Here is a 14,539-nt window from a genome sequence, read left to right on the forward strand (position 1 = left end):
ACATGTCCATTGGGCTCATAAAGCTCTGTACTTCCACATGTAAGGTGGGTAACCATGGGCCTTGTGCACATAGTTACTGGTCTGGATGCAAATCTAGTCCCCAGTAGTCAGCCATGTATCTTCCCTCACAGATCAGCCCAAGGAAACGAGTGGCGGAATCATGCTCCAAAGACTCTTGAGTAGTAATAGAGCCACTCCACTCAGGCTACTCCTGATGGCTGGAGCCGAGTCTATGGCCCTAGTCTGTAGCTTCTGAGTTGGCTGGAGAAAGGAGGTAAAGACCAGACAATGTGTATGTTGGAAGTTCTTCTAGCCCTTCCTCTCACTCCAGCCTTCCCCGGTTGCCATACAGGCAGCTCTCACAAAGCTGAACTCTGCATTGCACTGGGAGTGTACACACACCAGTACAGTGGACTTCAAGCAGTTCCACTGCCAAAGGACACCACCACCTGCAAAGAGATCATTTTAAAAAACTTTCTTTTTTCTTTTCTTTTTTTTTCAGAAAATGCAAATTTGTTGAAACAAACTTTTCATAGGAAAGGATCAGTTTCGACAAATTTTTCGACTCAAAAATTTTTGAAAAAAAGTTTTGAAATTGTCAATGAAAAATTCCAGTTTTCCAGTTTGTAAAGACTTTTTGTTTAGAAATTTAAGCTAATCTTACTTTTAAAAAAGTAAACTCAAAATCGAAACAAAACATTTTGAAATTATCAACAAGCAATGTTTCAATTGACCTGCACTGAAATTTTTTCAGAATTTTGGTTCACAAAAAATTGTTCAAGGTTTAAACTTTTCCTCACCCTTTAAGACAGGAAAGTTTTTCAAAATCTCGAAAACTTTTGTGGGATGAGAAAACAGTTTCTCACCTTGCTCTAATTCTATGGGCACAGCAAGCAGATATGCATTTGTGTACGTCCTGCTTTTCAGCGTGTTGTGCTTTTTGCCTGTTCTGACTTGAAATTTTTACCCTAAATGTTATTTTCAAGGGGAGGGGAAGACAACATTTAATTTTGGCATTTGTCAACCTTGAATTGTTAAGTACCAAAGGCATGATTTTAAAAAACAAAACAAAAAAAACATGTACACCCAAATGAAATGTTTGCAAGCAGTTGCTGACTATTTCTAATACAGATGGAGATGTACTGAAATATATAAGCTGAGTGGTATGAGAAAGAGAACAAATTACCTCTGACAAAGATCCTAGTTCATTTATATATGTCCCACAATGTATATGTATAATTACCATCTGCTTGGATTCTTACACTGCACCTATCAATATTGTAGCGAAGTGCTCACCATCTAGCTCATGCTCAAAGGCTCAAGTTAATGTTTGCTTTTTTTAATAGTCTTTTAATTTGGTTAAATATCTTGAAAATTATTAGTAACTCACAGGAGCACCTTGGGATAAATGCATTATGTCATTCTACCTCTTACAAATACATTTTCACCTATTCATATGGTGCACACCTGTGGCATTTTGGCAAGGCACCTGGTTACAGCACTTAGTTCATCCACGAAAGTGAGGAAGTGATGCCCTAAAAATTATGACCAATATGAATTGGCTGGCCTAAAGCTAATCTCTTAAAATTGTTTGCCCCCTCCTTTTGAAATATGCATCTTCCTGTAAGTGCAAAACCAAAGAAACATAATACTGACAACTAAAACAAGCATAACTGTAAGGAAAAACATATAGCACGTCCTTGACCCATCTTTGCCATGTCTCCCCTAATACAGTCCAATGGACAAACTCCAGATCACTTCATTACAGCAGTGGAAATGAGCGTATGAGGACCTGTGAACACTTTTACTCCTCAGTGCAGCATGATTACAAAAGTACCTCTGCTAAATAATTTTTTATGGATTCACTGTGAAAAATCCAGTGGAGTAGACTAGTAGATAAATAATTTACACTACAGAAAATATGTAAGGAGACTATGTGAAGAACTCTTTAGAGACTTGCCCCACCATTGTTTCCAAAGTCCTCTTCCACTTAGGGATTTTTTGTGTTTGTTTGTTTTTTGAAGTTTTCTTAAGTGCACACATCAGAGTTACAGTTTAAAATGGGGATTCCTGAATTTTATCCACACAAAAAAAAGTCTGAGCCTGTTGCTTATCCATTCAATTGTCGCATTGATGCACCTACAACGAACATATTTGGATGGAATTTATGCGGGCAACAGATGTGCTACTGTTTTTAGCACAACTTTTAGCACAACTGAGTACAACTTACTCAGAAGGAGCCCACTTTAGAAAATCTGTCTCCATGAGTAGTTAATATGTCAAATAAAGTGTATAAACCCTAACTGGGCATCATCATTTAGCACATTTTATTTTTATATTTATATTTTGGAATCTTAAAATGGTAAAAAACAAAGTTTTTAAAGATTCTATGGATAGACTCTTAGGAATATGCTTAATGTCTTCAAAATATACCCTATAAAAATGACAAGGGGGGAAGCAAAAGGGAAAGAAGCAGAAACTACAATCAACATGCAATGCTAGCAAGCCATCAGTGTATGTATGGTCATAGACATACACTCCCATGTGTGAAACTTCAGAACCAGCTCAAGACTATGGGAATGCGAGGATAATCCTGTACCTAGTAATGTTTTTATCCCAAGGGGCACTTTAGCTATTGTCACTGTTTTAGCTTTTTTCAACTGGCTGATTTATAGCTATTGAAGTACATCAGTGTCTTAAAAAGGTGACTATTATAAGTGGCATAAAACGGGTGCTGAGGTGAGCTTGTCATAAATTAAAATAGTGACTCCTGGAGAAACTTCACAGATGTACTTCAGTAACCTTTTTGTTGCAGACTTCTGTAAAGCCACTCTTAAGTGTGTATATTTCACTAGAATGCTTATAAATGGAGGCAGCACTGGAGCAGCCTTTTACCCCATTGACCTGGTAATATAATATAGGCTAAACCAATGTGGCTAAGGTTCAACAAGCTCTCTCGCACGCTCTCTCCCTCTCTTATACCAATCCTCAAACAAGACTAACAAACACCAGTTACCACCTTGTCCAGAGGTGTACCACATATTTTGTTCCATCTCTACTTGTTATTTGATTGGAATACTTTTGAAATTAACCTCTTGGGGGTATTTTGGCAATAGCCTTCCAGTAGGAGACATAATATCAACATCAAAATAGGTACCTCGCTTTTACTAATTCCATGTCTTCTTACCTGATAATATGTTATCTGTTTTTATTGAAGGAAACTTCAAAGTCATTTCATGTTTGTGCCTGTGAATCATCAGATGATCCTCTGTTGGAAAACGCTGTCAGGCAAACACAGAGAGAGGAAGAAAGAAGTATTTAGTTCTCTAATAAATTTTTGGCAATGGACAGGATTTAAAAAAAAATCATCCAGCCATCCAAATGACACAGGAACAGCCAAAAACAATTCTAAAATGCAAGTAAGCATAAGTAAGAACTATCTTTGTACTCTATGTGTGAGAGAAAATTTGCTGCAGTGATCTCTTGGACAACACCCAAGTAAAAGGGTTAAAATGCAGATGGCCTATCTGGTCAGATACCCAAAATACACCTCAGTAGCAAAATTCAGATTGGTTACCCATGTCGCCAGCTTATCCGTGCTTAAGAACAATAAAAAAGATAATCAAAACATCCAGCCTTCCCCTACCCAAAGGTACCCAAAAATCATGCATTTTTGTTTCCATAAGATTCATGTCTGCAACAGATCAACTTGGTTCTAATCAGACCTGATTTATTCCAGCCACTATACAGTGGTACTTGATTTCTACTGGGTATTTATAACCAGGAAGATATATTAAACTAATTTCCTTTTCTTTGCCCAGAGGACAAGAGGGAAGGACTATGTGTTGTAAGAAACCTTACACAATATACTAATGGGTGTAATTACACTTATAATCCTGATAACAGAATTATAAATGTCAACTGTTTCTTTAAATAATAATAATAATAAATAATAATAATAATAATAAAATACAAAAACTTGAGCAAACATTTAATAATAATAAAAAAAATCTGGGCACATCTAAATAGTGCCTATTGAAAAACTTATTACAGTGAAAGAGCAAGTAGACATGACCTTACTAGGCAGAGAGCAGAAAATTGGGGCAGCCTGTGGATTAAATAATCTGAGGTCAACATGTAAGTGAAAGAAACTGGAAAAACATTTTTGCACATATTGTACAAATTTAATATATTTGCTACTAGTTATGATAATTCTTTGCTTTAACAGGGCTAGTCAAAGAGTAGCAAAGGCGGCTAAGATGTGTCTGGATAGCTTTGTAAAGAGCAGCATTTAAAGCAGCAGGTCCCTAGAAGACAGACAGAAATTGGCAGTAGTAAAATGGAGATGATTCAGTGCCAACCCAGACTAAGTACCTCTGCTGGTGGCTAAGGTATGTTATAAACAGATATCAATATATATATATATATATAAAATTCCAAGAAAGGGGGGAAGTCCTTTTCCTCACTGTGAAATCCTGGTTCAGTGTTTACTCATCTGGAAGAAGTAAAAGCACTAAAAATTTACATTGAGAGCAAATGGAATGTGGGAAAGACTCTCCACGCTAATGTTGTGAGCAGAAACACATTGTTGAAATGAATTCTCCACCATGGAATGCTATGCTTCTGTCTTCAGTGTGCAAATCAGCAGGGCCTAAAGAAGGCCTGGTGGGGTTGGGGGAAGAAGCCATTTCTTTAATCCAGACTTGTGTCTTTTCTGTAAGAACAATGCTAACTCATTCTTCGAATTGATGAACTGGTTGATAAAGAAGGAAGCCCCTAAACCTCTTAACTAGTTTGCAATAGTATAGTATGCAACTGATGTTTTATAGTAAACAGAAGATGCACTATAATTTAAAGGTGAATGTAAAAGATTTTTTTCATTAAACAAACAATAAATAGACTATTTGATTTCCTTCGTCTTTCACTGTCCAGCAGAGGTGGAAGCCAAACTGACCATTGCCATAAGTAGGCTCAATTCCATTGATTTCAATGAAAGGTCAGTCAGCTGATGCTTCCTGTGAACTTGGCCCAGACACCTAAAAAGATTAAATTAAATTTTACTAAAGAGCTTGGAGATATTTTAAAACTAATTTCTTGGAGGTAGGGCTTCTAGTGAAGGCTCAGCTGTGTACACACAGACTTAGAACTACAAATGCACACATTCCTCGTTTAGGGACTGATCCAAAAATCAACGGAAGTGATTAGTAAGACTCTTATTAACTTAAATGGTGGAGTTAGTTACGTGCAAACACATGAATTCAAAGATTTCCACATTTCTACTCCAGCTGTAGATAAAATTACCAGCATCTAAAACTCTAATAATAACATACTCTGCACTTCTATAGCTCGCATCAGAAGAGCACAAAGGGTTTTACAAACATTAAGGGCTGAAGACTCAACACCCCCAGCAAAGTAGGGCAGTATTATCCTCATTTACAGATAGGGAAACTGAGGTAGGGGAAGTAAAATGACTTACCCAAGGTCACACAGCAGGTCTATGATAGCACCTGAAAGGAAGCCCATATCTTATTACTCCTAGTTGTGTACTCTAGTCACTAGACTAACCTAGTATGGGGAATGCAAGGGATGGAAGTTCCTAAATTGCTTTAAGGATAAATGACGTTGTTATCAATTACCAATTGTGTTGAAGAAACACTGAATTCTAAACTTAGTTCTTAGTGGGTAAAATGCCTTTCAATTCACTCATAATGAGTAAAAGATCAAATATGTAATGTTCTGAGCCAGATTATGTCCTCAGATGCATACGTAGGGCTGCCATTCAAGTCAGCTGGAATCGCATGTGTACAACATGGGTCAGAATTTGGCTATGAAATGCATTTTAAATGAAGCATATTTAATATGAAGATGTCCTATAAGATAATAAGCATTAGCCATGGAAATGGCAATAAATACACACACAAATAAAACTTACTGGTTTATACAAATGTGTGAGAAGCAAGAGCAAATATTACAAGAACTATAACCATACTAAGCCAGTTTCCTTCCTGTGCTGTTTACCACTTGAACAATTAAAGGAGTGTACAGTGTTGCTTAAAATATTTGGGTTGAATCTGGGGGGCAAGAAAGGCTTGAAAAAACATTTAGCGACACACACGTGAATAGCTGTTTCTTTGCTTTCATTATTCTCTAATAATATATTTGTGGAAAAAGAGAAGGTTTTGGAAAACATCATTATTAGGCGTGTGTTAATATATCAGGAGGCATTATGCAAGCCAGAGCTAGCGTTGAGGACTCCGTTAATATTGCCGCTGACTCCACTCACCTGTGAGCAGCCTGGGGCACTGCAGACAAAAGGCCTCTCCTGCTCCAAGTTCATCTTTGATTCCTCATAAATCTACATGTTAAAAGGTGAGGGGGGAAAAAAGGGAACCCATAAATATATGCACCCTAAACTTCAGGAAACATGCAAAATAGAACCATTTTTAAAGTTAAAAAAATTAATTTCAAAACTCCCTAAATTGACAAGAAAAAATTCATCATCATTTCAGGGTCCTAACTTACTAATATTCATCAGGCTCCCTACAGTCTAAGTTCTTATTGCTCTTTCCTGGGCATATATTTACTCTGAAGGAAGAAAAAAGCCATTAGGCTGTTACAACAGAAATCCTGCCTAGGAAAAAAAACACATGTTCAGTGTTATTATTAGATAAGACCATGTCTGCTCAGAAAGATCCTGAAATTAAGGGGTTTTACTTTTCCTCCTTCAGTTCCTGACTGAACAACATTTAAACCAGACTAACTGAAATTCTTGTAACTGAAGGGCCTACATTTTGAGTAGTAAATTGTTTTAGGTAACATATTTAGCATATAGTATTATATATGCAATCCTGCCAGATCCTAAGGATCATAAGACTTGAAATCTAGCAGAGAGCAGAACTGTAATGTCCCCAAAAGCCAGTGCAGTGCAGTATTTTAATTGTGGACCAGACCTTGGGAGAGAGCTGTTGGGTTAGAGAATGAGAAAAGAACAATAAAAAAAAGTGAGGAAATAAACATTTGCCTCTCCATATAGTATGCAACTCTCAGAGTGCAATATTACAGCTGAATTTGTGTCAGTACTCAAGCAGTGTTTCTGACAGATTTGGACTAAATTATTTTATAAAGCCTTTTTTTCTCTAAGTGGCCAATCAACACACTCATTTGAACCTACTATTTCTACAAGTAATATCTAGGATTATAATAAATTAACTACATTAGAGAACAAAACACTTTTTTCAGTTTGCTTGCACTGGACAGCATTTTGAGTGTATTCAGGTTCACCCTATCCCTGCGTAGCCAGTAATTGTCTCTGTTTGTGTGAGTCTTTCACCCAACCAAAGAAGGGAGAAAGACATTTTAATAAGTAGGAAAATTTGATTATAAAGTCCCCAAAATTGGCAGATGGCCTCCTGGACAGGTGTTAAACCATAAACTACTTGAACCCAGTTTTAAGAAAAAACAGTAGACTTTAAGTTGATTGTGTCCTTTATCATTATGATAGCATAAACAGGAATCTATAGTGATGCAACAAAATTGTACAGATGCTAATTTTCAAAGCAGCATTATTTCCTTAGAAGTTCTGAGAGTATCCTGCAAAACTGTAAATATCCTGTAAACAGTTTGCATTCTTACCTTGAATATCAGCCCTAACCTGTACCTATAAGCACTTATTCCCCCTTATCATATTTACTACAACAGTGAAAATTCAGATGATTGGATTTCTAACATATCCCATCTTTTTCTTTTTTAAAATGAATTTTGTGCGGCTAAAAAGATGCTGGTTTGATTGCCAGGGAGACATACTTCCTGTTTACCAGGTGAGGTACACATATCAGACAGCAGCATGAGCTTCCCCATGATGTCCTGTCTGTGTGCTTTAACCCTAACCCAGACAAACAATTTCTATGAATGAGGAGTCAGTCGCCATTTCCATTAAGCCCTTGACTTCTCTGCCAAGGCTGCCAATAAAGGTGACAATCAGTGCCATTTGCTTTTTGTGAGGGGGACAACTATGCCCTAAAACTGGGCTGAGATCAGAAATTTATTTCACTGAATGACCAGCAAAAGTTAATACATTTTAGACCAGAGTTAGGACACATCTACACACAAACTGAAACTAAATAAATAACAGCAATAACTAAACTGGGTTGCAATTCACACTCTTAGTTATTTTGATATAAATCTGTGTGTGGACATTCCTATTTCAGATTATGAATGCCCTATTTAATTTAAAATGAGTTTTAAATTAAATTGAAATAAGAAATAGTGACCATATAGAGATTTGTACTGACATAACTGTAGTTGCCAGGTGTGAACTGCAACCAATTTTAGTTATGTCAGTTCCAGTTTGTGAGTAGACAGGCCCTTTAGATTTGACCCAATAACCTAGAGATGGAAGGAGTCAGAGGATTTTTGTACTGTCTCATCTTAAAGCAATGAAGCAATAGAGAAAACTGACTGATAAAAAATTGCTCTGGTAAATTCATTTTAAAACTCCACCTTTCTTGGACCCTGGAATGTTGCCTTTTTTCTAAAGTGCTTTTAAATAGAACTCGAGAAAGTTTTTTCCTGTGAAAAAGTCTATGTGTGGATAATGAAAGACTTTATCTGATATCTCGATTACTTCTGCAACTGAAGCAATACCAAACACTTCAGCTACCCCTTTCCCTCATCCTCAGGGTAAACAGACAACTGCACTTTCAATGGGAGAAAAATGGATGATGCTTAGTGAAAAGGAAACAGAGTGAAATAATTTTGATCCCAAGTGTACAAGTGAGTTTAAAAATCCTACCGCCAATTCTTATTGCATTTCCTTCTCTAACCGAATGTTATTTTTGTAAGAAATAAGGCCATTTTTTTCAAAGCTGGATGCCAAAACGTAAATACCTAAATCCATAATTAGTCACTTAGATGATTATTAAACAATCATAAATATTATTTAGATACCTAACTATGGATATAGGCACCTAAATATAGACAGGTATCACACAGGAAAATTTGGTCTTTGTCTTTTTTCGCCACACTCCTCAAAAATGTCAGATTCATTGTCTAATTATTTATGATAAATGTATAAATAATTGCAAGTCTCCTGTGCAAATCATACTTCACAGAGAATTTTAAGATTACTAAAAAACAAATAAAATTATAAAGCAGAATGCTCATTAATCAATTGCACTTGTATTTTTACAATTATCCATAATTCAGTATGGAAAAAAATACATGCCCTGTAGAATATTATATGAAGTGTAGTTGTAGCAATGTTGGTCCCGGGATATTGGAAAGACAAGGTGTGTGAGGTAATATCTTTTATTGGACCAATTTCCGTGGGTGAGAGAGACAAATCCAATAAAAGATATTATCTCACCCACCTTGTCTCTGTAGAATATTGTCCAGCATATCTTGCCCCTAAAAAATGTGCTATCAAGTACCACAAACTTCTAGAGTCAAATTACACTATGCAGAGTAGTTATCTGCATGTGTGATATCATTAAAACTGAAGAACAACACCACCTCTCAATAGCAGTAATTTTTTCCAGTTGTTCTTTGGACAACTTATATGAAGTCTTTGTCAAGATGTGGGTGTAGGCTCACATCCCCCAGTTCAGAATAGTGACAGCTGCATATACCTATAGCATATGGTTCATAGTAAAAGTTCATACATGTGCATCACAACATAATGTAATTCAATTGTTTTACAAATGTGTGCAGGTGCACCAGCATTCATGAGAAAATAACCCACCCAGGGCTGCTGCATCTAATAAAAATCATATTAACACCTCCATCTAAATTAACCTTTAATGCCTTTAAAACTCAAATTACATTTACAATGGATTTTCTATAGAATTTCAAGTGACAACCACACTATCATCAATTTAATTCTTACAATGAACATCAAATGAATCCAGAACAATTGGTTAAAAAGTTACTTAGGTCTGAATTCTGGGCTTCTGTTGTTATCAATTTCTCAGTATATGGCAGCTACAGAACTGCAAACAGGAATTATTAATATAAGTGAGCACTTAAAATGATATCGATATGTCAGGATCAGTTCTGATATCATTAACATGGGTTTGAATGCATTATGTATCTGAAAAGGGGGTTGGATTTTAATAGCGATGTTAACAACATCTGTCAGCATTTATTGCCCTATTGTGACTATGTAAAGAGTCTTATTGGCAGGATACACATGTGAGGAAATCTGCTATATTGTTGTAGCCTGCCATTCCCTGGAAATATCATTCTGCCTAGGAGAAGCTGAGGTAGTCAAATGAAAAGATTAAAGGACAGAAGCATGCAAGGGCTTCAGCTGCCAATGCTATACATAGGAGAAACAAAGTTGTGTGTCAAAAAAAGGGTTTGTTTTGTTTTTCGAGTTTTACATTATGCACTAGCAAACATGTTTTAGAATAATTAATAAAACTGAAGCACATAGAACAAACAAAAGAAAAGAAACCACCCTCAAAATAAAGCAAAACTTCAGCTCCTCTCAGCAGCATCCTCTTCTAAGTTGGACTAAAAGTCTTCTCAACAAGGCTGCACAGAGCTTTAGCATCATCACTTCTACAATTAGAAAAACACTTCAAGAAATTCACACCAGGAAAGTTTACTCTCTTTTCTCTCTCACTTTAAAAATAAATAAATGAATAAATAAATAAATCAGCAGTGTTCTTATTGCTTTAACTGCTAAAAGCATCAAGCAGGCTTGTTTCCTGTTTCAGTGTTATTCTTGAAGTGGGCTACAGTTAGAATCTGATTTTCATTGGGCCATTATTATTTGCAGCTGTGTGACCTTTTTAACCATTTTAAAACTGACTTTTCAGCCTTCAACCACAGACTGACTGAACATTGCAATGTTTTCAACCCTGTGATTAACAATGAAAAAGGATAGATTGTGTGCCTCACTGAGGATAGGTCAAGGCCCAAAATCTACAGACATTTATTCAGGCATGTAATTATACTCATGGAAACAGTTCCTATAACTGACTTTATAATAAACCCACTGCTGGTGCAGGTGAAGAAGGATAGGGTGGATTCAGACTGCTGTTCCCAGCGTAGGACCCAATCCTGAAAGTATTTATGAGTGTAGTGCTTACTACTCTAATAGATGGATGGCAATGGGATTTCAAAATGACAGCACAAGGGTGCCATGGAGATCTGTGGCAGTACTCAGGATAGTAAGCATTAAATTTGGTACTAATTGTTCACAGTGTCATGCACACAATGCAGAGTACTAGAGGAGGCTGGGGGTTATGCAATATGAAATTAGATTAAACCTTGAAAAGAAAAAGAAAAAAACCCACACCTGTACAAAAAGGCAATCTCCAGACAATCTAGAATTTTAAAGTGGACAGAACAGCCCCAGCTGGCAATACTAGTAATCAATCCTCATAGTGCTATTACAAATTGTTATTTTTGGAAATATAGTGCACACAGGGTTAATGACCAACTTTGTTACCAATTTCTCCCTGCCTGAATAAACCCAACTACCAATTTTCAGGATCGCTGCAATGAAATGGAGTATGGTGTTTTTCCTTCTCACAGACAGTTCAGCCCAAGTTCTTGATTTCTAACACTAGCATCATGCTTTCCTCATACACGACTTATTATTACAGCACTGGCCACATGGGCTGCTACAGTGAAGGGTCTGTCAGCATTTCCAGTAGAAACCCCCTGTTTTCAGGATTAAAGCATTCCCAAACAGTTTTAGATGCTGGAAAGTAATCTATATCTGGAGTCCCCAGGTAGATCTTGACGTGATAGATTGCAAGGGCTCAAATCCTCAATAGTACTTTTGTGGGTTTTCTGTGATTATATTTATATGACATTTGTATATGAGGGGGAAAAACACTCCCTCTCCAGTAGAATGCATCTTCTGTGTGGCAGGAAAGGTGTGTAAATAGCACTCAGCCACTGACTCCTGTGAAGTGTTTGGCCAATTGAATACTTCAGTGTGAATTCCAAATGAAGTGCACAAGGATTCCCATTTCTGTGACTACAAAAGGCTTCTAAATGCTTCAGATTTAATGCAGTCAGTTCATTTGCAGTCATCCTGGACAAAATATAATGCAGGGCATACAGCACTTTACAGCAGTCCTGCATATTTGCCCTGTCTGTCTGTTCCAGGTCCACCTGTCTGTCCCATGTCAACTGGGATAGAAAAACAGAATTTTTGCTGCTACCTATGCTTTTGGTTACTATGGGCCACTGTTCCTGCTACTCATGAAAAAAGCAGATGTTGTCTCACTTTCTCTAGCATTTCTTCAAGTTTTACTCCATGCGATGGATTTAGAGGATGAAGAAGAGAATTGGAGAAACCCAAACAGCTAAGGGGACAAAGGCAGGGGAACTCCAAAGAAGAGTGGGGAGGAAGAGTATAACACCCCCAACCCCCACCCCGAAGAAAAAGGAAAACATGATATAGGAAGCAGCAGATCTACTGGCTACCTCCAGTCACAGCAAACAGAGATAGCATGCCACTTTGTTTCGTTCCACACAGGAAGATAATATTAGGCAGGGGGGAAACTAGGCCATTGTTTAGATGAGCAGTGATTGAGTATGGGAGGGTTTCAGGCACTGTTCCCTCTAAGCTGTGTGCACATGCACACAGATCCTAAACCCCGCGCACAAAAATTTGCACAGAAGAAACTTTTTGAGCACACGGCCTGTCAAAAATTTGCACAGAAGAATTTTTTTGCACACACGGCCTGCCAAAAATTAGAGGGAATATTGGTCTCAGGGGCTGGTGGGAGTCTTCACAAGTTCATAGATACTTAGATTCTTCATCAAACTTCCCCCCAAATAATTCCTAAGTCATCTCTATTAGGAAAACCTCCAATCTTGATTTTAAAATTGTCAGTGATGGAGAATCCACCACCATCCTTGGTAAACTGTTCCAATGCTTAACTACTCTCATTGTTAAAAACGTACACCTTATTTCCAGTCTGGATTTCTCTAGCTTCAGTTTTCAGCTGTTAGATTGTGTTATACCTTTCTCTGCTAGATTGAAGAGTCCATTATTAAATATTTGTTCCCCATGTAGATATTTATAGACTAATCACGTCACCTCTTAACCTTCTCTTTATTAAACTAAATAGATTGAGTTTTTTGAGCCTATCACTATCAGGCATGTTTTCTAAACCATTAATCATTCTTGTGGCTCTTCTCTGAACCCTCTCCAATTTATCAACATCCCTTCTTGAATTGTGGGCACCAGAACTGGACACAGCATTCCAGCAGCAGTCACACCAGTGCCAAATACAGACATAAGTTCAGGGTACTTATCTAGACTTTTGGTTTTCTCCCACCACTGTGTCTTTTTGCTCACTGAGTTTTTTGAATATATCAGAACCATGACAAAATATGGCATCTATGTAACCCAGATACAGGCGCTCAGGGCCTGTAAGAAGCATGGGTGTTTTGATTATCCAACCACCAATATGAAGCCATTTCAAGTGAGGACACACAATAAGCAGTAACCTGTTATTTTAGATATATACAGAAGAAGGATGTATTATTATATAGACATGACCATTTAGTTGTTAACTAATAGGAGATAGATCACAAAGGAAGTAGGAAAATTGGAGGTTAAAGGTTCAGGAAGAAGTAATAGGGGCACTGATAAACTGTTCATGAAAGTTGCCTCAGAACAAAACTATTCTAAAACTCAAACTGAATCTTTATAAGGAAAGAGACATTACTCTGACGCTGGAAGTAATCCTTCCGGGAGTGAGGTAATCATTTTACACACACACACACACACACACACACACACACACACACACACACACACAGGCTAAATGGATTGACTGCCTCTCTTGGAAGTACTCCAGGCCTTTTTTCTGGGAGTGACATCACTAGAAGCGGCAGCCTCAGTACCCAGTATGTCCACAGTAAAGCAGAGTGTTTTTTGGATATCTGAGGGCAGTCATACAAAGTCAGAATCTCATACTCAATTCATCACTACACAATCAGTCATCCTCTGCCTCTCACATTGTTCTACATATTTTTTAAAAAATTGTACTGTACAACCAACCAATGAAAACAAACTTCTTCTAAGAAACAACCATCATCAGCTGACATCTTAAAAAGAAATAAGTTTCATTTTGTTCTTTTGCTAAGCAAGTCTTAACCTTGGGACCTAATTACTTGGGGCACAAGCTGATAGAACAGTTAAAACTTCTATTAGTTGAAATCAATATTTACCAGAAAACTCCTGCAGGAATTAAGGGAAAAATATATGAGCAGATTTCTGTCTATTCAAACTTTTTTTTTGTCTGCTGTCATTGGTCTGAGACTCCCCTATACTGAGTATTGGGTTTTGATTAATTCTGATCAGTATCACCCAGTAAGGAGCAATGCTTGAGGTACTCTCAAGAGGATTGCAACTGACAGCAGCACAAAAACAGATTGCTGAAAAGAGGGAAGGGGTTAAGTTCTGAGATTATTCATTAAAAGACCCAGCAGATTTATACCCTATGGGACAAAATCCATCCCAATGTATACATCAAGCACCAAACCTCACTGAAGTTAATGGGGTTGT

At 37.2% G+C, this 14,539-nt stretch overlaps 1 protein-coding gene across 7 annotated transcripts in view; it reads right to left on the minus strand.

Annotated features, from left to right (window-relative positions):
* CREB5 (cAMP responsive element binding protein 5) overlaps positions 1-14,539 on the minus strand; it is a 359,862-nt gene that overhangs the window by 293,783 nt on the left and 51,540 nt on the right. For 4 of the 7 annotated variants that reach the window (XM_038393118.2, XM_038393119.2, XM_043509126.1 and 1 more), the window contains exons 2-3: positions 6,284-6,355; positions 3,188-3,281 (exon numbers count right to left, since the gene is read on the minus strand). In XM_038393118.2, the coding sequence (XP_038249046.1) occupies positions 3,188-3,281; positions 6,284-6,337 (148 nt within the window). In that variant the 5' untranslated portion in view covers positions 6,338-6,355. Of the gene's footprint in view, positions 1-3,187; positions 3,282-5,476; positions 5,508-6,283; positions 6,356-14,539 lie in introns of those variants that run through there. The other 3 variants (XM_043509124.1, XM_038393120.2, XM_043509125.1) reach the window with 3 other exon arrangements.

Source organism: Dermochelys coriacea, chromosome 2, assembly GCF_009764565.3.
Source record: "Dermochelys coriacea isolate rDerCor1 chromosome 2, rDerCor1.pri.v4, whole genome shotgun sequence".
Classification (NCBI taxonomy): Eukaryota; Metazoa; Chordata; order Testudines; family Dermochelyidae; genus Dermochelys; species Dermochelys coriacea.